The following is a 25,422-nucleotide window of genomic DNA, read 5'->3' on the forward strand; positions in this document are numbered from 1 at the left end:
TTCCTCTAGCTTTCCTCCAAGTGAGACAGTAACACTCCCATTCACGTCTCTCATGCTTCATCTACTCTGAGGCACCTGACCTCACTGCTGGACACAGCCTTAGCTCATTTCTGATGACTTGTCAACTCCACGAGGTTCAAACTCCTGAAGGACAGTGACCACCTATTTTGCTTTCTTGCAGTTCCTAGAGCAGTGCCTGAGCTACAGAGCAGGTGCTTACAAGGTCTCTATTGAGGTGGATATCAATCTGATCCCACACTACAGATAGAAAATCTGAGACTTAGACAAGTGAAACCATGTGCCCAAGGTCTCAGAGCTGGGAGGTGGCACAGGCAGGATATGAATCCATATCTGCGGGATTCTAGCATTCTAGTTCTTTCCTGAAGGAGGTAGCATGTTCTGATGCCAACTTTCCATTCTGTTTCCCAATCATCAGTTGGCCACCAGGTGCCACGTGTGCAGCCACACGGTGCTGGAAACCTTTGTTTCCATTGGCTGTCATTCCTCCATGTGCAGTGTCGGGGTCATGGCCTTGGACCATGGGAGATCTTGTGCTGCATCATCTGTTCTGGAACAGGCCCCAGTCCAACCCTCTCTATCTGTCTGTGTCCTATATTAGATCCCAGGTTCTGTGTCTCCTTCCATTCTCCAAACTCACAATGCTGCAGCTGCTGAGTTCTCTCTTCCTTGTGGCCCTGGGTAAGCCCCTAGCCTGAGTCTGCGTTACCTGTGCCACCCTGGGCCAGGAACCCTGAAATCTGTTCGCCACTCTGGGTCCTGTGATCCCAAAAACTGCTTCCATGCACCTGGGGTACAGGAGTGGAATCTCTCAGCTTGGGGCTGGGGAAGAAAACAGAAGGGAATCAGGGGATGGACTAGATAAAGAGAAGAATGGGGAGTAGCCCCAAAGGTTGTGGAGGGAGTCCTTGGTGGGACCAGTGAATGAAGTCGAGTGGTTAAGAGTTTAACTGTGCTTTGACTATATAGGATGGAATTTCCACTCCTCTGCTGAATGCACCTATTCTCCACTCTCACTCCCTCTACCATTGCTCCATAGCCTGTGGTTCCATGTTGTCCTGGATTCGGTCACATTACATTGCACCTCAGGGCCACCTCTTTGGAGAAACCTCCTTGACTTTCAGCTATAATAACAGATACCATCTACTGAGTGCTTATATGTTCAGCAGGGAACTAAGGAGTTTTTCTTACATGATCTCATGTCATTCTCATGTCCCCTTTTACAGACAGGGAAAGTGACCTATGAGAGTTCAAGTAGCTCATTCTCCAACAGGGGGCCAGGCTGTGCTTTGAACCCAACAAGTATTATATATTTATCAACTCCCCAGTGCCTCTAACTTTCAAAATAATTTACTGTGTATTTTACATCATATGGAGTGGAAGGGAGGGATGAAGGGAGTGGAGAGGTAGAGAGTGAGAGCATGAGTGAGAGAGGGAGAGAGAGACTGACAGTCATGTAAGTCTCTTCCTCAGGTTCATTCTGCAAATGCCTGAGTGAAGCCAGTATCAGTGGGTAGCTGGGACCCAGATACTTAGGCTATCACTGCTACCTCTGAAGGTAGACATCTACAAGAAAATGGAGTTGAAAATGGGACCAGACCTAGATACTTGACATGGGCTGTGGGTGTTTCATGGGGTCACAAACCAAAGCGCCAGTGCTCATCTGAAACCTGCACCGTGGTAGCAGCCATCACTGTGAGAGGGCTTGTTGTTTCCAGGCACTTTTTAAAGTGTTACCAAGGTCCAACCATTTAATTCAATCCTTGGAATACTGGAATTCTGGAAATCCTTACGTTAGTCCCAGTGGTCACTATTCCTAGGTGGGTGCTGAGGGTCAGAGAGGGAAAGGGCTTGCTTGGGTAACATGGCCTGTTTACGGAATAGCTAGGACTGGGATCCTATTTGCCTTTCTTATTGTGGTCCACTTAGTTGATGACTCTTCTCTCTTCTCTAGTCTCAGGCTCACATCCACCAATCCACATCCCCTCCAGCAACGTCTTCAACCCCTCCAGTCGTGTGGTCAATGGTGTGCCTGTACAGCCCCACAACAAGTGGCCATGGCAGGTAAGAGTAACCCCAGCAGCACTGAGTCACACTGTGGGTTATGGATGCCATATCCTGATTACCAGACCTCCAGTTCTGACCCTGTGCCCAATTCACATTCTTAGGTCCTGGAATCCTGGAACAGTAAATTTTATGTTTTCGGGTTCCATCTACAACCTTCATGGATCTGTTTGTTAATAAAAAGAGTGGTCTGGGTCAAGAAGAAGGCTTGACTTTAGGGGCCGGAGCAGTAATAGAAGAATCCAGGCACTGTATGGGAGGAAGGGCTGGGAACTCAGTTCCAGTTCCTGGAGTCCCACAGCAGGGCTCTGAGGTCTGGAGCACAGAGTGAAGAGTTGGATCAGGGCAGTGGAAGGCAGCACCCAGGGTAAGGGTTATTATGCTGCAGAACACAGTAGCCATTAGCTTCATGTGGTATTGAAATGTGAAATAAATAAATTGAATCATGTCCAACATTCAGTTCCTCTGTGCCAGTCACATTTCCACTATTCTGGAACCATATGTGGCCAGTAGTTGGCACCATGAAGAGCAGAGACAGAGAACATGTCCAGGGCAGAGTCAGCAAGCATGTTCTGGGAGGGAGCAGAAAGTGAGTGCTGTAGCCCTGTCAGCCACATGGCTTCTCCAGCAGTGACTTAGCCCTGCCATTGCAGCAGGAAAGCAGCCAGAGAGCATGTGTGCCTGAGTGAGCGGCCTGTGTGCAGTCAGCATCTGTGTGCACACAGACCACAGCCTGCCTGGTGCCATGGGCTATAGTTCACCAACTTTGTTTCCTAGTGAGATTTTGAGAATCTGAATGTGTAGAAAATAAGAAGGGAGGTAAAAGAGTCAGGGTGAGTTGTACTTGAAAGATCCAGAGGCCTAGAAGAGCTGAGTTGTAGGAGAATGTGGCCTGAGGGACCCGAGTCTCTTGGGGATACGCAAAGAGATGGAAGGCTTGGCCATACACTAAAAGCAGGGAATGTGGGAATCCTTAGGGAGCGCACAGGACCTGGGATGGGGAGCCCAGAGAATCACAATGATCCCCGGATGAATTGACAAGACCACAATAGCAGGTATGCAGGTCGTGCAGTTTTCAAGCTATATGACAAACTCTCCTGTGGGCCTGAACGTCTCAGACTGTTTCTTCTGGGCCCCCAGGTCGCCTTGCTGTATGAAATGAATGGGGGCCTGTACTTCATCTGTGGTGGGTCCCTCATTGACCCCAACTGGGTTATGACGGCTGCTCACTGCTTCCCGTGAGTTCTCCTGTGATTTTCCCTCCCAGTCCTGGTCTTTGTCCCTGTGAGACACAGACAACCAAAGACAGTGGCTGACTATGGGAGACTGACAGTTGGGCCCAGACTGACCTTTTTTCCTCTGGTAGTTACGAAGGAACATACTGGGCTCTGCTGGGTGCGTACAATCTGTCAGCGATACCAGCGACTGCACAGGTCATCCCGGGTCAGTCATACATCGTGCATGGAGATTATAATGCAAGTAATGCAGCCAATGGGTGAGTAACTCCCAGCCTGGGACCAGGCTACTATGTTCTTCCCTCCATGACCATAGCTCATCTAGGAGACTCCTAAGGACAGTGGGGAGGGTGAGCATTGTGGGCCCAGCTCCCACACACTGGGTAGAAACTCAGAGACCAGCAGCACCAACCTCCCTCCCTGCACAGGAGACAGCAGGCCAGGGAAAGTCAGGAAATCCCCCAGGGCTGCTGGGCTCAGTGTCCCTGGAGCTCAGGACTGTCAGGGCCATTCCCCAATCCAAGGTGTCCTGTGCTCAGCGGAGGTTCCTCAACACAGCCTGGGTTTCTGGATGTGTGGGCAGAGGAGGAGCACTGGACTGAGAATCAGGCTATGGGTGCCCCTCCCTGAGTGTCCTGGGCAGTCAGTGCCCTGCTCCGGGCCTCAGATTTCCAGTTGTCCCAGGTGACCCTGCAGCATGACTTTGTGGTGGTGGTGATGGGCATGGAGGCGTTGGTCAGTACTTCACCTGTGTTTCTGGAGGCTCAGCCCTTTCTGGTGAGAGATCACAGGAGGTGGCAGGACCCTCCAAATGCAGTTCAGGAGTAAAAACGCAGTGAGGAGACTCTGGTCCATTCCCCAAGGGCCTCTCAAGCAGTCAGGAAATTCAGAAGTGCTCATCTAAGTGACAGACAAAGCAATTGTTCCCAAAATGTGGGCTGTGGGGCAGCAACACTAGTGTTCCCTGGGACACTGTGAGTAGTGTAATACTTCGGGCCTTAGCAGATAGCCTCAGAAAGCCTGGGATTGACCTCTGAAATTTGTGAGGCATTAACAATTTTTACTTGTTTATTTATAAGGTAGACACACACAAAGTGAAAGAGAGAGAGAGAGGAGAGAGAGAGAGGGAGAGAGCAAGCTTCCATCTGCTGCTCTGGTTCTAGTCAAATGCTTGCAACACCTAGGGCTGAACCTGCCAAAAAACAGGAGGCTGAAATTTTCTCAGAGTCTCCCAAGTGGTCAGCTGACACCCAAGCACTTGAGCTGTCACCTGCTTACCCAAGAAGCTGGAATGGGAAGCTGAGCTTGAGGTTGAATGTAAGCAGTCTGCTGTAGAATGCAGCCTAAATGGAGTGTGCCTATGCACACTCCAAAATGTGATACAAAACCCTCCAGGGTATTATGATACAGCTGGAGTGATGACCTCAAGTGGAAGCCAAGGACAGTTATGAGTACCACTTACTGGCCCGACTGAAATGGCAGGGGGTTTTGAATAAGTCTGCTGTGAATTTGCTGGACGTAGTTGGGGTGAATCAAGTGTTGATCATTTGGAAAAGGACCACTGTCTAAGTTATTCTTCCTTCTGCATAGCAATGACATCGCTCTCCTCAAGCTATCACGGAGTGCTGAGCTGACAGATGATGTCCAGCTGGCCTGCCTCCCTCCTGCTGGCTACTGTCCGCCCCATGGGGCAGAATGCTACATCTCAGGCTGGGGTTCCACATACAGTACGTACTGACCAGGGACAGAGATAGAAAGACAGAGTTGGGGAGGGAGTCAAGGTTCATGATGTACTTGGTATTGTTGCAAACAAAATGTGCAAGATATTGGAATTGGTGGGAAGTGGGTCATACCATCATACCTGATCATTCCACCTCTGGAAACATAGTCCAATTTCAGACTTACACTGTTCTCTGTCCCCACAGCTGGTGGGCCAGCCTCAAGTGTTCTAATGGAGGGGTTGATGCCAGTGGTGGACTATGAACACTGCTCCCAGCCAGACTGGTGGGGCTCAACTGTGAATGAATGTCATCTGTGCGCTGGTGGATATGATGTCTCTGGCTGTAACGTAAGTTGGCTCACACTTTGCCATGACAGAACATAGCTCTCTTGTTCTCTCTGCCATGTCCATGGAGGTGGAGGAACTGTCATCTTTTCCAGCCCCAGCCAGGCTCTAGGCCAGGCAGGACGTAGAGGACAGCACAGCCCACACACCCTGACTCCTGGCCCAGATCACACGCTCCCTCTCACCTGGGACCATCACTGTCCTCCTGCTGCTCAGGCTGCCCCAGCAGCACAGCAGGGACACTCACACTACCACCTTGAGTCACCCACTCTGGGCTCTGCAGGGATCCTCAACCACTGTGCTGTGGGAGCTGAGTCCTCCTAGGCAGCAGGGAAGATGCTGCCAGCAGGGGGCGCTGGCGTCTCTTGGGGCTCCTTCTGTGTCAGGGGCTGTGCTGAAGTCCTGTGTGGGTCCCAGCAGCTGTGGTAGCACAGACCCTGGTCCTGGCCAGCTGAGGCCCTGAGGCTGGGAGAGGTGCAGCAGTGTGGGTGTGTCTGCCACCCCAGGTCTAGGACAATTCAGCCCCCACCCCTCTGACCATCACAGGGTGACTCTGGAGGACCGCTCAACTGCCCTACAGAGGATGGATGCTGGAAGGTCTGCGGTGTGGCCAGCTTTGTTTCTGCCCGTGGTTGCAACACTGAGAAGAAGCCCACGGTGTTTACTTGTGTGGGTTGCTTCATTGAGTGGATTGAGGAGGTAAGGACTGGGCAGCCAGGAGGACTTCCTGGTGGGGCTCTCCTGAGAGTGACTTGGTTGCCAGGGAAGAAAGGTCTATTCCTGGTGAGGTGTTGCAAGGATCCTACAAGGGGGAGGGTACTTGAGGACATTTCCGAGGGGCCCAGGGATGTGTTCTGCTCTGTGTGTCCCCAGAACTTCCCAGGCTTTGGGTGGAGCTTTGTACTTCCTTATTCAGTGAGGGTTTTTCAGTGTTTCCTCTGGTCAGTACTTACTTGACATAGAGGACAGATGGACATGTGGCCACTGGTGGAGGAGTGATAATGGTAAGCTGCTGAGAGCTGTGGTGGACAAGCTCAAGGAGCCAGTCCTCATCCATGACAAATGGTCATGACAGCAGTGACCATCACTCAGAGAGCATATAAATGTGTGCCAGGGACACTGATGAGAGCCTTGGTGGTTTAATCCTGAAACCACACGAGGTGAGTACTATGATTACCACTCCCATTAGAGGAGGAGTCAGAGAGGGCAAGTCGGTTTCCCAGGCCACTCAGGGAATGAATGGTAAGGCTGCGAGCTGACCCAAGTTTCCTTCGATTCCATAAACTATGATGATAATTTGACTTTCTTTCCCCTTACTGTTCTTTTTCAGAACATTGGGAAAAAGCTCCCACAACCATGCTGCTCCCATGTCCCTTAGAAAGAATAAAGATCTCTGAGCAAGTTCCCAGTTGCATCATCTTACTTCATTGCCTCTTTTCCTCTGGCCTGTTCCTGAGATCTGGGAGTTGATTTACAAGGATGAGACCTGAGTCAGCCTCTCTGTGAGGACAAGAATAATCTGAAGCACAGGGAGAAGGAAGGAGTCATCATGAGGTTATCAACCTTCTTGTTTGACCTGGGACTGGGGTTTCGCAGATCCAGGACTTCCAGTGTAGAAACTGAGGCAGTCCCAGGACAATTGGATGAGCAGGTCCCCTAGGATAGAGTCCCCAGAGAGCCGTGGCTTTTCCATGCAGATACAGCACACAGTGACACCTGTGGAGAACCTGAACTTGTCCCCTCTTGGGAGGCTCGTGGTGGAGTGGGAGGACCAGGGGTTTCTGCCTCCACTGACTGGCAGGAGGAGGGCTGTGGTCATTCACTCACTCAGTATCATTCATTCTTTCCTTAATTCAGAGGAAGGTTCTGAGAGTGGGAGATGTGAGTCCTGTTCTGAAGTGGTTCATTGTTTACAGAGAAATGCACAAGATAAAGTGTTCAGAGAACACTTGCTGGCTCTCTGTTTATGATAGGCTCAGGCTTGGAGTCCAGAGGTCTGTGGGGTAACCCCAGGGAGAGTCCTGACCACAGAGTGATGGCACACACAAGCACAGGGACAAGTTCAAGGTACACATAGTCTGGAGCCCAGCAAGGAGTCTTAGAGTTCAGAACAACATCTGCTGTGCAGGCAGAAGAAACACAAACACAGACATGGTGTTCCTCTTGAACTCCACAGAAAGAAGTCATGGCTCCCAGTAAGGACACATGTCAATCACTCTCAGTATGCATGTACTTCATTGCCCCCCTTCTTTTAACAGTCTTACATTTTTTGCATCTTGTGTTGGTGCATCAATGTAAAGTGCTGGCCCGACAGTGGCTCCAGTATTGGACTGCCTGTTTGAGTCCTGGCTACTTCTGCTTTCAGTCCAGCTCCTTTGCAATTGGCCTACTAAAACTCTAGATGATCCCAGATGCTTGGCCTCCTGTCACCCTAGATGGAGTTCCACACTCCTGGCTTCCGAGTGTCCCAAACCTGGTTGTTTTGTTTTGGTCGTATAGGGAATAAACCAGCTAATGGGAGAACTCTTTCTCTCTCTCTTTCTCATTTTTTTTCAAAATTTTTTTTATTGTATTATGTGACACAGTTCAATATAGGCACTGGGATTTCCCCCCACCCCTCTCCCACCCTTCCCCCCATGGTGGGTTCCTCACCCCCCCACACCCCTCCCTCCGTGGTGCAACCACAGTTCAGGTTTAGTTGAGATTCCTTCATTGCAAGCATACACCAAGCATAGAGTCCAGCATCTCATTGTCCGGTCAAGTTCAGCGGCTTCTTGGGGAGACCCTCCCCGGTCTGAAGGCAGAGCCAACAGAGTAGAATCCCGGTCAATTAAAAGCCCCAACATAACATCAGCAACAATATATAACGTTAAGGGATAAATTGACAAAGTATTGAGCAATGAATTTGTCAAAATTGGGTGCATGGTCTTAACAACTTCCCGTGACTATTTCAATGACATTTCAACAATTGAGGTGCAAAACAGTTTTAGGAAGGGTGTGCAGAGAAATCTTCCATACCTTGGTGAGGAGTACTTAATCCCCGTGTCCTACCTAGTAAGGTGTGTGAGTCCATGCTGACCCAGCCTTCCTTGTTGTTCTCTGCCTATCCTTTCCAATTTGTGTGTGTGTGTATTGGGGGTGGGGGCTCTGGAGCATCCCTCATGGTCATTGCAGAGAGGGTGGGGACCTGAAGTTGGATCTAAGTAAGAACCAGAGATAGCTCCTCTCCCTAGTCCTGAAGGGAGTTTACTGTTCTTCTGTTTCTGAAGTCTGCTCAGGTTTCCTGATTGTTGTTCCGATGGCCTTGGATCCTATTATGAAGGATTCAGCTTCTTCCATCCCGTGTGGTAGGTCCAAATGGTGGGGGGGGGGGATGTCATCTGATTCTCAGCCTGTGAAGGCATTCCAGTCCCCCGTGGTCTCTTTGGCAGTTGGGATGTGGTCCTTGGCACCCATACTGATAGTCATTGGTGGGGATCCGGGAAACTCCAGGTTTGGGATACAAGCCTCCTCCTGTCCACCTGCTCCACTCTGTGGTCCCCCACTGCTCTGTGCACAGGACCTCCTGTTAATAGGTTGTCAGGGTCGCTCTTGATTCCCCCTATATGTCTTTGTAGTTTTACTGTTGTCTAATGTTGCCTTGAATCTATTGTCTACAAGTTACCTGTTATGTGCCTGAGAGGTTACACTACACGGCTTCCTCACATGTTCACAGGAGATGGAAGGTTTCTTTGCTCTCCCGCCCAATTTCTGAGTAGTAAAAGGTTTTGAAAATTATTTGATTATACAATTTAGAAAACACATGGCTTGAAACCATATTAGCAGAGGTCCGTCAGGGGAGATTTACATCATTGGGAACCTTTAGGGTTGATTCATGTACCCAAAGCCCTGAGGGTCCATCATGGAGCTTTCTAAGCAGCAATCATAGAAACCAAATCCCAGAGCTCCCTGGCTGGGTGGCCAGCAGGCAGAGCCTCCCGCCAAATGGCACACTGGCCGCCCAATACCGGCTCCGGATGTACGCATGGTAGTGGCCAGGTGCGAACCAGGCATGGAACGCTACTTGTCCTGGGGCCTTCCAGCCCCCATGCAGTGACTGGAATACTCTTTGGTTTTCTTTTTGCACCTGCTTGTCTTTTCCTGTTTTCTGTTTTGCACCTGTTGGGACCTGGGTCTCACCTTTCCACACAGGCAGTGGGAGATGAGCTGAGGCTCCTGGTGGCTCTAGGCGCTGAATCTCACCCATGGCTATGGTCAAACCAGGGCGATTTTCATCCAGCGCCAGTCTCTTTCTCATTTTTAATAAAGATTTATTTATTTTTATTGCAAAGTCAGATACACACGTATATAGATATAGATATCTATATAGATTTATAGATACATGTATATATACATACATGTACATATACACATATATCTATGTATATACATGTATAACTACATATATGTATATATCTATAGATATCTCTATCTATCTATCTATCTATAGAGAGAGAGGAGGAGAGACAGAGAGGAAGATCTTCCATCTGCTGATTCATTCCCCAAGTGGCTGTAATGGCTGGAGCTGAGGTGATCTGAAGCCAGGAGCCAGGAGCTTCTTCCGGGTCTCCCAAGCACACGCAGGGTCCCAAGGTTTTGGGCCATCATCGACTGCTTTCCCAGGCCACAGGCAGGACTGCTGGGATTAGAACTGGTGCCCATATGGGATTCCAGTGTGTTCAAGACAAGGACTTAAGGGGCCCGGCGCGGTGGCACAAGTGGTTAAGGTCCTTGCCTTCGAACGCCCGGGATCCCATATGGGCGCCGGTTCTAATCCCGGCAGCCCCGCTTTCCTTCCAGCTCCCTGCCTGTGGCCCGGGAAAGCAGTCGAGGACAGCCCAAGGCTTTGGGACCCTGCACCCGCGTGGGAGACCCGGAAGAGGCTCCTGGCTTCGGATTGGCATAGCATTGGTCGTTGCGCTCACTTGGGGAGTGAATCATTGGACGGAAAATCTTCCTCTCTGTCTCTCCTCTGTATATATTCGCCTTTCCAATAAAAGAATAATAAAAATAAATCTTTAAAAAAAAAAAGACAAGGACTTAAGCAGCTAATCACTGTGCATGGCCTTCTCTCTCATTTTTGTTTTTTTCTTTTTCTGTCACTCAACTACAGTTTTGCATATTTAAAAAATAAAATTTTATTGTATATAGTGTATATGTGTTTATGATGTATACGTTTTTTTCAGTAAAGCAGGCATTTTCACCTTGTGAGAAATATACCCATACAGTACATCAGAGCACCTGGCTTGGCAACTTTTGCCCAGATTCTTCAGACTCATGTACTTTTCCTGTAATGTAAGCTACTTTGTCTTTCAAATGTGAGAGAAGACATGCAGTATTTGTGTGCTTCTGGCTTATTCAATGTAACACCTCATCCTCCTCCAGATGCATCTGTGTTGCTGTAGGTGAAAGGAGCTCATTCTTAGCAGACTTTTCTGAAAGCTCGACAGAGGGGATGACCCTACAGCTCAGCTGAGAGCACAGCAGTGCAGATTCAGCCCTTCATAGTCTTGACCTCTCCTTCCCTCCCTACCCCTTCTCTCCTTTCTTCTTATTTCTGGCCTTCCACCATGTAGATATCTAGTAGAGCTTTCTCTGTAGCGCCTGCCTTCATTCTGGAACTCCCACATTCACAAGACCCATAGTTGCCTGAGCCTGAAAAGTTGAGCAGCTCCAGGTTGTTGTTCAGAGGCCAGCATTTCTGGTTCTTCCTTGTACTCAGCAATGTGTTTCCTGACTCCCTTGAATCTCCCTGGGATGAAGGTGATCTTCTTTTTTGCTGTTTCCCTTTCTGTTGTCCTGCCTTTCAAATGCATACGCAAGTAAATCTTAATAAGTAAAGACAGGAATGGGATGCAGAAGGAAGAGCCCTAGTGGAATACGAAGCTCCAGGTTCCAGTCTCAGCTGTGTCCTGGAACTGCTCTGTGCCCTTGAACAAGACACAGCCCTTCTCTCAGATACAGTCAGTCTAAAGGATCATCCTGAGATAATGTTTTAAAGATTAAATTAACTTCAACCCATCATTGTACATTTACCAGTCTGGTTTATCTCCATGTCTGATCTCCCTACCTGCAGCACTGGAGGCCCAAGAGGGGAGGGGCTGTCAGCTCTTCCTGGACCCAGCACAGGTCCTGGCACTCAGTGGGTTCAGTGACTGAGGCCTGAGGGGTGTGGAGTGTGTGGGTGAGGGTCCTGGTCTGGAATTCTGGTGTCTCCCCAGGTCTGGGTGCTCAAAGGCCCAGAGGGCCTCCAATTCCTGTGGCAGAGATCCTGTGCATGCCTGGCCACAGCCATGACCACTGACCCTACAAGGAGAATGCCGGGAAACAGACCCAGAGGCAGGAAATCTCCCTTAGCTTTGGCCTGGGCCTATGCTTCTCCCAGGCATGGGTTGAGTATTGAATCAGGGACTAAAGCACATCTCTGTGTCCTGATGTGGCAGTGCTCAGATGCTGTTGTAGCCTGGTGACTTAGTCACTTTGTCTCCACCCTGCATGCAACAATTACAGCTCCACAGACACCAAACAGCCTGCTCAGGCCAGAAGAGCAGCTGGTGTCAGGGCCTGGGCTGTGCCGCTGTCTGCTTCTCAAAGGCTGCATGATCTGCGACTATCTTCTCCATATCCTGGGCCTCTGTTGATTTATCCTAGTTCATGCTTGGGGTTGTTGTGCAACTAAAGCCAAGAAGGCCTTCTATATATGCCCTTCCTTCACCCTTTTAAAGGAACTCAAAAACAAGTTCCACTTTCTTCCTTGCTGTGATTGTATTTGCTACACATACTTATCCCTACCCCATCCTTGGTTGTATACAGTACAGCAGTGGTTTACATATTTTACAAATATCAGGTTATTATGAATTTATACTGAATGTATTGTTCTGCCAAGTAACTTTTACTGTCTGTGTTAATACATGTAACTTAAGTTCTATCAGTGTCACAACTTGGCACTATAATCCACAAAGACACCATGATTCATTCATTCTGCTGTTGATATGCATTTAACTTTCTGTTTACTTTTTATTATTTGAACGGGTACTGAGATATTCTCTTTCAAGCAAAAACAAATTAATTGAAGTTGAGAGTTACAGGGTCTGAGAGTTATGGGCCGGTAGTGATTTCACGTGCTTTGATCATGAATTGGATAGGACAGCATTGTAGCTCCATGGTTTGAATTACAGTTGTGACCCTGGCATCCCATATGGGTTCGGGCTCTTGCCCTGGCGACTTCATTTTGAGCCAATCTCCCTTCTAACACGTCTGGAAGAACAGTAGAAGATAGCCTAAGCACAAATATTTGTTTCAAAAAAAAATTTAAAAGATATTTATTTTTATTAGAGTGTTAGATCAGATTTATGGAGAAAACGAGAGATAGAAAGATCTTCCATCCACTGGTTCATTCCCCAAATGGACAGGAGCTTCTTCTGGGTCTCCCACATGGGTGCAGGGTCCCAAGGCTTTGCACCATCCTCTACTACTTTCTCAGGCTACAAGCAGGGAACTGGATGGGAAGTGGAGCATCTGGGACCAGACCAAGTGTCCATAAAGGACCCCGACTTTGAACAGGTGAAGATTTAGCCATCAAGTCATCAAAACAGATCCCTAGATACAAATATATAAAACAAATTTTCAGTGGATAGATCAGTTCAACCTGGAATTTTCTGGAAGGTCATAGTCATCACTGCTCTCCTCTGCTTTTTGCTCTGCATTGGCAAAACCCTTTGTTAAGTGCTTATCTACCTGAAGTTTCACAAAATTCCTGCTGGGATGTGACTAGTGTTACCTCAATTGAAGAAACTGAAGCGCATGGAGGTTAGGTCACCTGCCAAGGCCACAACAGTTCAGATTGTGTCAGAATTTAAACCATATCAGTGTTTGATTCCAATGTTACACTTTAACCAGAGTATAGGGGCACTGGTAAGGATGTGGGAGCAAAAGAGTGAGAGGACTCTCCCACTGAGGTTTTCCTGAAGTACTTGCCAGTCTCTGCTGGTCTAGAAGAAACATTGGGAATTCACAGTGGCAAGGAAATCCCAGCAGCAGGTCAAGTCACTGAGGCTGATAGCTGCTGTTCTCTCCCATGCTTCATTTGCTGGTTCTTTCACCCTGCCTGCCTCAGGACTTCCTGGCATTTCTCTTTACCACCTCCAAATTGACTTCAGTCTATGTTTCTTCCTAATTCCTCTATTTTTATACTTTAACTTTTCAAAGTTTTCAAAAAAGGTCTTCGCTTGCCTGGAAGAGAGATTTTTTTATTGGATGGATCAGTCGCAGTAATGCCCACATCAGCCAGGTCAGACCATGATGAAACCAGGAGATAGGGGTTCATTCTTGCTTCTTGTGTGGGTGACAGAGACCCAAATACTTGAGCCATCACCTAAATTTTTCCAGGTGCATATTTACAATAGATTCTGGAGGAAGAGGTAATCTGCTTTTGGACATGGGTGTTCCAAATAATATCAGTGAGTCAAATGCCTGCTCACTCCTTCCTATTTTGGGATTAAATCCTATCTCTTTATATCACGGTGCTTCATTCATCTTTTTATTCATCCATGAATCTGTTCATTTATTACCATTAATCTGACATGATCCAAACTCCTTCTGTGGCAGCTTATTGGAGTTTGAGAAGTGTATTTCTTAGAATTCATGGTGAGTGCATCCACCACAATCCACCTCCAGGAAGAGCCCTTGACCCTTGTTCTACCATTCAAAGAAATCTTAAGGTGACCATCCTGGCTCCTACTGGTAACGTGAGAGATTTGCTTAGGTGTTGTAAAGTCTAAGGGAGACTATGGGAAGAAGACATTGGGGGATTCCCTTTTCCCCTGTATTGCAACTTAGACAGGAAATTCCACTTTGGGGCTTCTAGTTTAAGGTTCTTATCAGAGTGGTTTAATGCCCTGGCATTTGCCAGGCACCAGCACAGAATGCTGTAACAAGCATAGAGAGTTTGTTGTTGGGAGAGGGATAGATGAGTGCTCTGAAATGTACATGTACATCATATGTAGGCACTCAGGGTTGTGAGTGTGAGGAGTGTTAATGGAGGCATCAGTTCTGAGGATGTGCTTGTGTGTGAGGCTCTGGGCATAGCGGAAAGGAGCAGATTCTTTTCTGCAAATGAATTTGAGTTATGTTCACTGCATTTGTGTCTCACACTAAGCTTCCCAATGCACAGGGATGACCTCATGTGTTATTCTAGTGCAGGTGCACTCTGACCCCCCTATAGTTCTGTGTGTCCACATTTACCCTCCTAGTCAACCCCCTACATCAAACCCTACAGAACCAGGCTCTGCTTGGGTGACTCAACTCAGCTGCTCCTACTCACCATCATCCCCCAGTCTTCCATGCAGCAACCAGGAGGAGAGTTTTGGAAAATGTGAATCAGATCTGCTTATCCCTGCTCCACCTAACCTGAACCCAGGGCTTCTCCTTGCCCTTAGAGCACAGACCCAGGTTGGCATCTGGTGCAGTGGTTCAGGGCCTGCTTGGATGTCCATCTCACACTGGAGTGCCTGTCTGCAGTGAAGCACTTTAGACCATGGGGTCCCCTGCTGTGCTTCAATTCCTCTTAAATGTAGCCTATTGTTCCCATGCGTGGTTAAACCAGTCAGTTTGTAACTGCCAGTGCCTTTCTGATAGTGTTCAAATACTGGCAAAGGGACATCTGCCTACGTTATCTTTCCTTGTTTGGCTCTCCACAGGTGCTTTAATTGCATTTTGGGTAACTGTGATGCTGATGTCCCCTATGTGAATCTGACCTCTGCTGTTGAAGGCAGCTCCTTTCACCCTTTCAACTATCTATGTTTCAGTCTCGAATATCTTCTCAAATTGTTCTGGCAACAGATATTTTCTTCAGGAAGTTTCAGGCTGCCTGGGATCCCTCAGATTAGTGCAGGACGGTCTGCGCCATTGGCGAGGGGAAGATTTTGGTTCAGTCTTTGGCTAGCATTCTGTCTAGCATTTTGGTGACTGTTCAGCTTAGTTACCCTGCTGGGCAATTATGACTGCAATAGATTCAGTACTGGCCACTACTGCCAGTATTGGCTTCCATTTTGCACAGTGATGTCCACTTGCTTGTGTTCATAAATTACAACTTAACACTTAGTTGTTTTAGCTATTGAAAAAAAAATACGTGAGCAGGAGTTTTTATCCCATTAGATAAGACAATGAAATACGTGGATTTAGTTCTCAGCTCCAGTTCCTGACAAGCTCCTAACCATGCATAAGACCCTGGAAGCCAGTGTTGATGGCTCAAATAGTTGGGTTCCAGCCTCCCATATGAGAGATCTGGTTTGCATTCCTGCATCCTAGCTCCATCCCCAGCCTAGTCTTGGTCAAATGGGCATTTCTCTCTTTCTCTTTCCATTCTTCATTCCCTCCCTCTGTCTCTCAATTTTAAAAAGTGTGTGTATTGAGGTTTAGTGCAGCAGTTAGAATGCCTCTTGAGGGACTGGCACTATGGCACAGCCTGTTAAGCTGTGGCCGGTGGTACCTGCATTCTATACATGTGCTGGTTCAAGTCCTGGCTGTTTCACTTATGATTCAACTCCCTGGAAATGTGCCTGGGAAAGCAGCAGAGGGTATTCAGGTTGCTGGGTCAAAGCCATTCATATGGAAGCTATTGGCTCCTGGATTTTGCCTGATCCATTCCCAGTCATTGTGGCAATCTGGGGAGTGAACCAGTGGGTGGAAGATTTCTTTCTTTGTGTCTCTATAACTCTATTTATCAAACTAATTAACAGGTCTTTTTTTTAAATGATATTTCCTGAGACATCTGCATTCTATATTAGAATGCCTGTGTTTGGGTCCTAGTTTCCTTTCAATTTCAGCTTCCGACTAATGCAAACTCTGGAAGGTAGCAGGTGTGGATTCCCCCAGGACATCCAGACAAATTTGCAATCTGACTCAGCCTCAGCTGTTGCAGGCATTAGGGGAGTGGACCTGCACAATCAGTAATATTTGTGTGTATCTATCTCTGTTTCTCAGCACTTCCAATTAATAAAATACTTTCTTTGAAAGTGGAGTGACAGAGTGAAAAGCAGAGACAGAGAAAAAGAGATTTTCCATCTGCTGCTTCTCTCCTCATATGACCCCATCAATCTTGATTGGAATAGGCCTAGGTAGGAGCCAGGAACTCCATCCGGGGCCCACATACGTATGCAAGGGTCCCAGCACTAGGTCCATCATCAGTTGCCTTCCCAGTTGTGCTAACAGAGAATTAGTTTGAAAGCAGAAAACCTGGGTCTCAAACCAGTGCTCACATGGGGTGACAACATTGCAGGCCTTAATTCAAACTACTGTACCACAATGCTAGTCCTAAATACATTTTTTAAAGTTTTATTTTTATTTTATTTTAAAGGCATAAAGGTAAGATGCTCTTACACCGAGTGACTCATTACCCCCCAAATACCTGGAATAGCTGGAACTGAACTGGGCCAAAAGCCAGAATCAGGAATTCAGTATGAGTCTACGGGCAGCAGAGACCCAAGTAGTTGAGGCATTATCTGCCAGCTTTTAAGGTGCAATTTAGCAAGAAGTAAGAATCAGGAGCAGAGTTAGGACTAAAACACAGGATCTCTGTTCGTAGTGGGTGATTGAATGTCATGTCTTTACCATATGAAACATGTGTCTCTTTCAAAACTGGCTTTTATTTTTCCTTGACCCTTCAGTTTAAATGTCACTGTCTCTAGCTTCCCTCTATGTGAGAGTCCCACTCTGTCTCTGGGGCAAGGTCAGCAATGTGTTCTGGGAAGAAGCAAAGTGAGCCACATGGCTTCTCCAGCAGTGACTTAGCCCTGCCATTGCAGCAGGAAAGCAGCCAGAGAGCATGTGTGCCTGAGTGAGTGACCTGTGTGCAGTCAGCATCTGTGTGCACACAGACCACAGCCAGCCTGGGGATGGTGGGCCACACTTAGCTAATCTTGGTCTCCAGGGCAATTTTGAGAATCTGAATAAGTAGGAAATTGAAAGGAAGCAAAACAGTCAGGGTGAGTGATGCTCAGAAAACCCAAGAGTTGGAAGAGCTGAGATGTAGGAGAATGGGATCCTGAGAGACCAGAGGGTCTTGGGAACTCTCAGAAGACAGAAGTTTGGGGCAGAGAATGTGAGAGTCTCAGGGAGATCACAGGGCCTGAGGTGAGGAGACTGGAGTACCATAGTGATTCCAGAGTAAAAGATGTAGGTTCACTATGAGTAGATGCGCAGGTTTTGAATTGCACATGTTGAAAGACAGTTGTTTTCTGTGTGAATTCTTGCTGAACACAATATACACAGCAGCTCAGGTAAGCCTAGACCTCTTAGATTATTTTTTTTTTCTGTATTTGCAGAATGCTATCCTCTACTTCTTCTATGGCAGAACCCTCATCCATCAGACTTTGTTGGGTTATGACTGCCAGGCACTGCATCTCATGAGTTCTCTACTATCCTGATCCATGCCCTGGTGTTTGGTGTATATGAGACCCAGATTGACTTGGCCAACAGGTGGCTGTAAGAGGTCGGCATTCAGATTTAAACTGACCCATCCTCCATGTTAAGAGCAAACAGATCTACTGGTGGTGTTGGATGATTACCTCTGTGCAGTTTCAGAGGGAACTGAGCAGACCATCAATGTGACAGAGGTCCAGGTTGTACCCAGTTACGAAGACAATGATGCATCCTAGGGTGAGTGAACTCCCAGCCTGGGACCAGGCTCCTGAGTTCTTTCCTCCATGACCACAGCTCATTTAAGAGTCCCTCAGGGACAATGGCCAGGGTGAGCAACCTGTATCCAGTTCCCACATACCGGGCAGAGCCTTAGAGACCAACATCACTAATCTCTCTCCCTGCACAGGGGACAGTGGGCCCAGGGAGAGTCAAGAAGTCCCCCAGGGCTGCTGGGCTCAGTGTCCCTGGAGCTCAGGACTCTCAGGGCCCTTCCCCAAGTCCAAGGAGTCCTGTGCTCAGCAATATTCCTCCAACACAAACTGGGTTCATGGATGTGTGGGCAGAAGAGGAGCATTGGACTGAAAGTCAAGCTATGGGTGTCTCTCCCTGAGTGTCCTGGGCAGTCAGCGCCCTGTTCTGGGCCTCAGATTTCCAGTTGTCCCAGGTGACCCTGCAGCATGGCTTTGTGGTGGTGGTGATGGGCAAGGAAGCCCTGCTCAGTTCTCACCTGTATGCACACCTGTGTTTCCGGAGGCTCAGCTTTTTCTGGTGAGAGGTCATAGTAGAGGGCAGAACTATTCAAATACAGTAAAGCAGTAAAGACTGATAGTGATGGAGATCCCAGCCTATCCTCAAGGCTCTTGGGGCAGTAGAGAGACCAATGAGACCTAGACAAAATGTCTTAAATGACAGCAAGCACAACAGTGGTTTCCAAAGTGTTGTCTGTTGGGTAGTAATTCCAGGTTCCCTTGGAAATCTCTCAAAAATATCTGACCTTATGGCTCTGCCAGACTATAGTCACAGAAATTCTTGGGATAGGCTCCATAATCTGTGTTTACTTTCTGTTATTTGTGTGAAAGACACAAAGCGAAACTCTTTCATCTGTTGATTTTCTCCCTAAATTCCTGAGAAGCAATAGCTGAGCCAGAACAATGTCTGGATCCTAGAACTCTTCTTGGTCTCCTAAGTGGGTGGTAGGGATGTAGGTTCTTGAGCCATTAGCTGCTAACCCAGGGTACGCTTGAGCAGAAAGCCAGGAATGCAAGCAGAGCTGGGACTTGAGCCCAGGCACTGTGACATGGGACATAACGTCTTCACCATTTACCAAATGTCCATCCCCAATTGTGCTTACCCAGCCCCCAGGCCATACTGGTATAGCTGGAGTGTGAGGAAAACAGGTGGAAGCATGAACAACTATGAAGACCAAGGGCTGTATAGTCTGAAGGGCCCAGGTGGCTTCTGATGATTGCTTTGCCTTGAGAGTAGATTTGAGAGAAAAAGGAGCAGCAGGAATCCCCTAGACATGAATTCCTGGAGCAAAAGGAATGTGACTAGGCTCCGTGTGACTCTTCTTTCTGCACAGCTGTAACATTGTGACACTACCTTAGTATGTCAAGGGGCAGATGAAGCCCAATCCTCTAGCAGACTACATCTGCTGCAAGGGACAGAATGCTGCATCACTGACTGGTGCCAGCTTTCAAGTATGAGCTGAGCAGGGAGGCAGTTTTGCATAAAGCATGAAGATCTGGATTTGGTGGGAGGAGAATTGCCATTAGACCAGTAGAACAGTGCCTTGATATTCCATCTTGGGAACTTAGCCATGACCCAGGCTGTCCCTTTCTGTCCCCAGCTGGTGCATCATTTCCAGATAAACTACAGAAAGGGTTACTTTCTGTGGTGGGTAGATTACAAATATGGCTTCCAGTGCTACTGCTGGGGCTCCAGTGTAAAGGAGACCAAGGTATGTGTGGTATTGGCATTGACACTGCCTACCACACGAGTCAGCTCCCATCTGCCCTAGGTGGGCAGGGTTCTGGGTTCCCTCTGCCATCTCCATGGAGGTGGAGGAACTCTGTTCTCTGCTGCCTCAGTCATCCTCTAGTCCACAGGAGAAAGTCAGCACAGCCCACACACCCTGACTCCTGGCCCAGATCACAGGCCCCCTCACCTGGGACCATCACTGTCCTCCTGTTGCTCAGGCTTCCCCATCAGCACAGCAGGGACACTCACATCACCACCTCGAGTCACCCACTCTGGGCTCTGCAGGGATCCTCAACCACTGTGCTGTGGGAGCTGAGTCCTCCTAGGCAGCAGGGAAAGTGCTGCCAGCAGGGGGCGCTGGCGTCTTTCAGGGCTCTCTGTGCCAGGGGCTGTGCTGAAGTCCTGTGTGGGTCCCTTCCTGCTCAGCAGGTGTGGTAGCACAGACCCTGGTCCTGGCCAGCTGAGGCCCTGAGGCTGGGAGAGGTGCAGCAGTGTGGGTGTGTCTGCAATCCCCAGGTCAGGGAGAATTCCTTCGAGCTGAGACATGGCTCAGCCTCTACCCTTTGATCTTCACAGGATGACTCTGGAGGACTCCTCACTTGCCGTGCAGTGAATGCCAAATGGAGGTTCATGGCGTGATCAGTTTTGTTTCTGGTTTTGGCTGCAACACAGAGAAGAAGCTCACGGTGCTCACCCGCATTTGTGTTGGCCTTCACTGACTGGACTAAGAAGGTAAGGTCTGAGCATCTGGGAAGAAACCATAGTAGGACCTTTCCTGAGAGAGGCTGGATATCAGGGAGGAAGGGCAGATCCTGGTGAGGGGCTGCAGGGATTCTAGAAAAGCGGTGGTGGTGGTGGTGGTGGGGTGGGGGTGGGAGGACCTTGAGGACATGCCCAAGAGCCCTGGGAAAGTGTTCTGCTCTGTGTGTCCACAGAACTTCACAGATTTTGGCTGGAGCTTTGCACTTCCTTTTTCAGTGAGGGTTTCTCAGTGTGTTCTCTGCTTGGGCCCTTATTTCTCCTAGAGGATAGAGGGACATACAGCTGCCTGGAGGGCAGATATATAATGAGTGATAATGGTGAGGGATGGTGAGAACTCTGGTAAGGGGAACTGAAGCCCTAGCATCATGATCAGACAGAGTTAATGCTGTTCATCATAATGTGATCGCCATTGATAGATTGACTTACATGTGCATCAGGGAGTGTCATGGGAGTCTAGGTGGTTTAATCCTGAATTCCAATGAGGTGAGTAATATGATTACCACTCCCCCTAGGGAAGGAAACTGAGGCACAGAGAGGGCAAGTCACACAGGGATAAATGTTCAGCTATGTGAAGCAATCACTGATGGACTTAAGAGGGGACATAGATGCACATACAATAATCGCGGGAGACCTCAACAACTCGTTAACACTAATAGACAGATCAACGAAACAGAAACTTAACAGAGGAACAGTAGAACTCACACAGACCATAGAACTAATGGACTTGGTAGACATTTACAGAACCCTCCACCCCACAGTCACAGAATACACATTTTTTTCAGCAGTGCATGGCACCTTCTCCAGAATTGACCACATAATAGGGCACAAAGCAAGCCTCAATAACTTTAAAAAAATCGAAATCATACCATGCACCTTCTCAGACCACAAAGGAGTGAAACTGGAAATCAATAAATCAAAATGCCCCAGGAAATATGTAAACACTTGGAGGCTGAACAATATGCTACTACATGAACAGTGGGTCAGAGGAAAAATAAATGATGAGATCAAAAAATTTATGGAAACCAACAAAACCTCAAATACAACATTCCAAAACTTATGGGACACAGCCAAAGCAGTGTTGCATGGTAAGTTCATAGCAGTTGGTGTCTATGTCAAAGCCCAAGAAAGATACCAATTACAAGAATTAAACACACACCTCCAGAAATTGGAGAAACAGCAAGAAAATGACCCTACAAACAAAAGGAAACAAGAAATCATCAAAACAAGGGAGGAAATAAATCAAATTCAAATAAAAAAAGCCACATACAAAATTAATGAATCAAAAAGCTGATTCTTTGAGAAGATTAAAAAAAAAAAAAGACACCCCACTGGCCCATTTGACAAAGAAAAAACAAGAGAAAATGAAAATTAATAGCACCAAGGATGACAAAGGCAACATAACAACTGACACTGCAACCATTAAGACAATAATCATAAATTACTATGAACAATTGTACTCCAACAAATCAGAAGATCACCAGGAAATGGAAAGGTTCTTAGACTCTCACCACTTACCAAAATGTAGCCTAGAGGCAACAGAAGACCCGAACAAACCTATAACTGAGGCAGAGATTGAATCAGTGATTTAGGATTTCCCAACAAAGAAAAGCCCAGGTCCAGATGGTTTCACGGCAGAATTCTACAAAACATTCCAAACAGAGCTAACCCCAATCCTCTACAAGCCCTTCAAAACAATAGAAAAGGAAGCAGCCCTTCAAAACTCATTCTAAGAAGCCAGCATCACCTTAATCTCAAAACCAGATAGAGAACTAAGAGAGAAGGAAAACTACAGACCAATCTCCCTGATGAACATTGATGCTAAGATTTTCAACAAAATCCTAGCCAATAGAATTTAAAAAAACATCAGACAGATCATTCACTTGGACCAAGTAGCATTCATCCTTGGTATGCAGGGATGGTTCGACGTTCAGAAACCCATAAATGTAATATACCACATTCAAAAACTGAAGAAAAAAAGTATATAATAGTATCAATAGATGCAGAAAAAGCTTTTGACAAAATCAAACACCACTTCATGCTAAAAACCCTAACCAAGGTAGGTATAGAAGGAACAATCCACAACATAATCAAAGCAATATATGAAAAGCCTAACACCAGCATCATACTGAGTGGAGAAAAATTGGAACCCTTTTCACTGAGATCTGGAACAAGACAAGGACGTTTGCTATCTCCACTGCTATTCAACATAGTCCTGGAGATACTCGCTGAGGCCATAAGACAAGAAAAAGAAATCAAAGGAATTCAAATGGGAAATGAAGAAGTCAAACTTTCACTATACGTGAATGACATGATCCTTTACATAGAAGAACCAAGAGACTCAATAAAGAGACTGCTAGAACTTATGCGAGAGTTTGGTAGAGTGGCAGGGTACAAAATAAACGAATAAAAATCAACAGCCATAGTGTACACAAATAGCCCCAAGATGGAAAAAGATGTAACCAGCAAGTTAACACTCAAAATAATAGAGAAGAGTATGAAGTATCTAGGAATAAACCTAACCAAAAACGTAGGAGACCTTTTCGAAGAAAACTACAATAAGCTTGAAAAAGAAATTGAAAAAAGACCTCAAAAGATGGAGAAACATCCCATGCTCCTGGATAGGTAAAATCAATATCGTCAAAATGTCCATACTACCAAAAGCAATATACACATCCAACGCAACCCCAATCAAAGTATCCAAAACATTTTTCATAGAACTCAAAAAAATGATATAAAGGTTCATCTGGAAACACAAAAAAACATGAATAGCTAGAACCATCCTGAAGAATAGGAAGTTAATAAGGGGAGTCTCAGTTCCAGACCTTTGGACATACTATAGGGTAGTGATTATCAAAACAGCCTGGTACTGGCACAGAGATAGAGAAGAGGATGAACAGAGCAGAATAGAAGCAACAGAAGGGAACCCATGCAGATACAGCCAAATAATCTTTGAAAATAAAATGGACAACAACCCATGCAAATGGGAAGGTCTCTTCAATAAATGCTGCTGGGACAACTGGCTAATAGCCTGCAGAAACAAGAAGATAGACCCATATCTTTCACCATAAACTAAGATCAAATTTAAATGGATGTTGGCGCTGGTTGAAAATCGCCCTGGCTTTGGCCATAGCCATGGGTGAGATTCAGCGCCTAGAGCCACCAGGAGCCTCAGCTCATCTCCCACTGCCTGTGTGGAAAGGTGAGACCCAGGCCCGAACAGGCGCAAAACAGAAAACAGGAAACGACAAGCAGGTGCAAAAAGAAAACCAAAGAGTCTTTCAGTCCCCGCATGGGGGCTGGAAGGCCCTGGGACAAGTAGCGTCCCATGCCTGGATCGCTCGTGGCTGCTACCATGAGCATGTCCAGAGCCAGTATCGGGCTTGCTGGAGCACCGTGGACTATCCACGGAGCTCTGTGAAGCGGGTCCGACTGCTTCACTGCTTGCCTGCAGGCTTGAATTGGGGGCAGGACCGGGAAGGATTGGAGCTTGAACCTGGGGAAGTAGTTTTCCAGCCTCCGCATGGGGGCTGGAAGGCCCCAGGACAAGTAGCGTCCCATGCCTGGATCGCACGTGGCCACAAACATGCGCATGTCTGGAGCCGGTATCAGGCGGCCAGTGCGCCATTCGGCGGGAGGCTCTGCCTGCTGGCCGCCCAGCCAGGGAGCTCTGGGATTTGGTTTCTATGATTGCTGCTTAGAAAGCTCCATGATGAACCCTCAGGGCTTTGGGTACATGAATCAACCCTAAAGATTCCCAATGGTGTAAATCTCCCCTGACGGACCTCTACTAATATGGTCTCAACCCATGTGTTTTCTAAATTGTATAACCAAATAATTTTCAAAATCTTCTACCACTCAGAAATTGGGCAGGAGAGCAAAGAAACCTTCCATCTCCTGTGAACATGTGAGGAAGCTGTATAGTGTAACCTCTCAGGCACATAACAGGTAACTTGTAGACAATAGATTCAAGGCAACATTAGACAACAGTAAAGCTACAAAGACATATAGGGGGAATCAAGAGCGACTCTGACAACCTATTAACAGGAAGTCATGTGCACAGAGCAGTGGGGGACCACAAAGTGGAGCAGGTGGACAGGAGGAGGCTTGTGTCCCAAACCTGGAGTTTCCCGGATCCCCACCAAGGGCTATCAGTATGGGTGCCAAGGACCACATCCCAACTGCCAAAGAGACCATGGGTGTCTGGAATGCCTTCACAGGCTGAGAACTCAGATGACATCCCCCGCCCCCAATTTCGACCTACCACATGGGATGGAAGAAGCTGAATCCTTCATCATAGGATCCAAGGCCACTGGAACAACAGCCAGGAAATCTGAGCGGTCTTCAGAACCAGAACAGTAAACTCCCTTTAGGACTAGGGAGAGGAGCTATCTCTGGGTTTTACTTAGCTCCAACTTCGGGGGACGCTCCAGAGCCCCCCCAACACACACACACACACACACACACACACACACACACACACACACACACATTGGAAAGGATAGGCAGAGAACAACAAGGAAGGCTTGGTCAGCATGGACTCACATACATCTTACTAGGTAGGACACGGGGATTAAGTACTCCTCACCAAGGTATGGAAGATTTCTCTGCACACCCTTCCTAAAACTGTTTTGCACCTCAATTGTTGAAATGTCATTGAAATAGTCACAGGAAGTTATTATGACCATGCATCCAATTTTGACAAATTCATTACTCAATACTTTGTCAATTTATCCCTTAACGTTATATATTGTTGCTGATGTTATGTTGGGGCTTTTAATTGACTGGGATTCTACTCTGTTGGCTCTGCCTTCAGACCGGGGAGGGTCTCCCCAAGAAGCC

General features: G+C 47.3%; 1 protein-coding gene and 2 non-coding genes across 3 annotated transcripts; 2 read left to right on the forward strand and 1 right to left on the reverse strand.

Annotated features, from left to right (window-relative positions):
* Nucleotides 1-1,972: 1,972 nt before the first annotated feature.
* LOC121156100 (proproteinase E-like) lies at nucleotides 1,973-17,846 on the forward strand (the record flags this gene model as incomplete). Its single annotated transcript, XM_040979714.1, has 7 exons — nucleotides 1,973-2,082; nucleotides 3,223-3,320; nucleotides 3,449-3,577; nucleotides 4,908-5,044; nucleotides 5,243-5,385; nucleotides 5,929-6,081; nucleotides 17,745-17,846. Coding segments are annotated over 7 exons (872 nt in total), but the record flags the coding sequence as incomplete, so codon positions are not given.
* Nucleotides 9,539-9,662, reverse strand: LOC121156176. The gene has a single exon (XR_005883817.1). It is a non-coding gene; the product is annotated as a small nucleolar RNA ACA64 (small nucleolar RNA).
* Nucleotides 17,847-23,680: 5,834 nt separating the features above from the next.
* Nucleotides 23,681-23,805, forward strand: LOC121156175. The gene has a single exon (XR_005883816.1). It is a non-coding gene; the product is annotated as a small nucleolar RNA ACA64 (small nucleolar RNA).
* Nucleotides 23,806-25,422: the final 1,617 nt, after the last annotated feature.

Source organism: Ochotona curzoniae, unplaced genomic scaffold, assembly GCF_017591425.1.
Source record: "Ochotona curzoniae isolate NIBS_2020 unplaced genomic scaffold, NIBS_Ocur_1.0 contig_3255, whole genome shotgun sequence".
In the NCBI taxonomy this organism is placed as follows: domain Eukaryota; kingdom Metazoa; phylum Chordata; class Mammalia; order Lagomorpha; family Ochotonidae; genus Ochotona; species Ochotona curzoniae.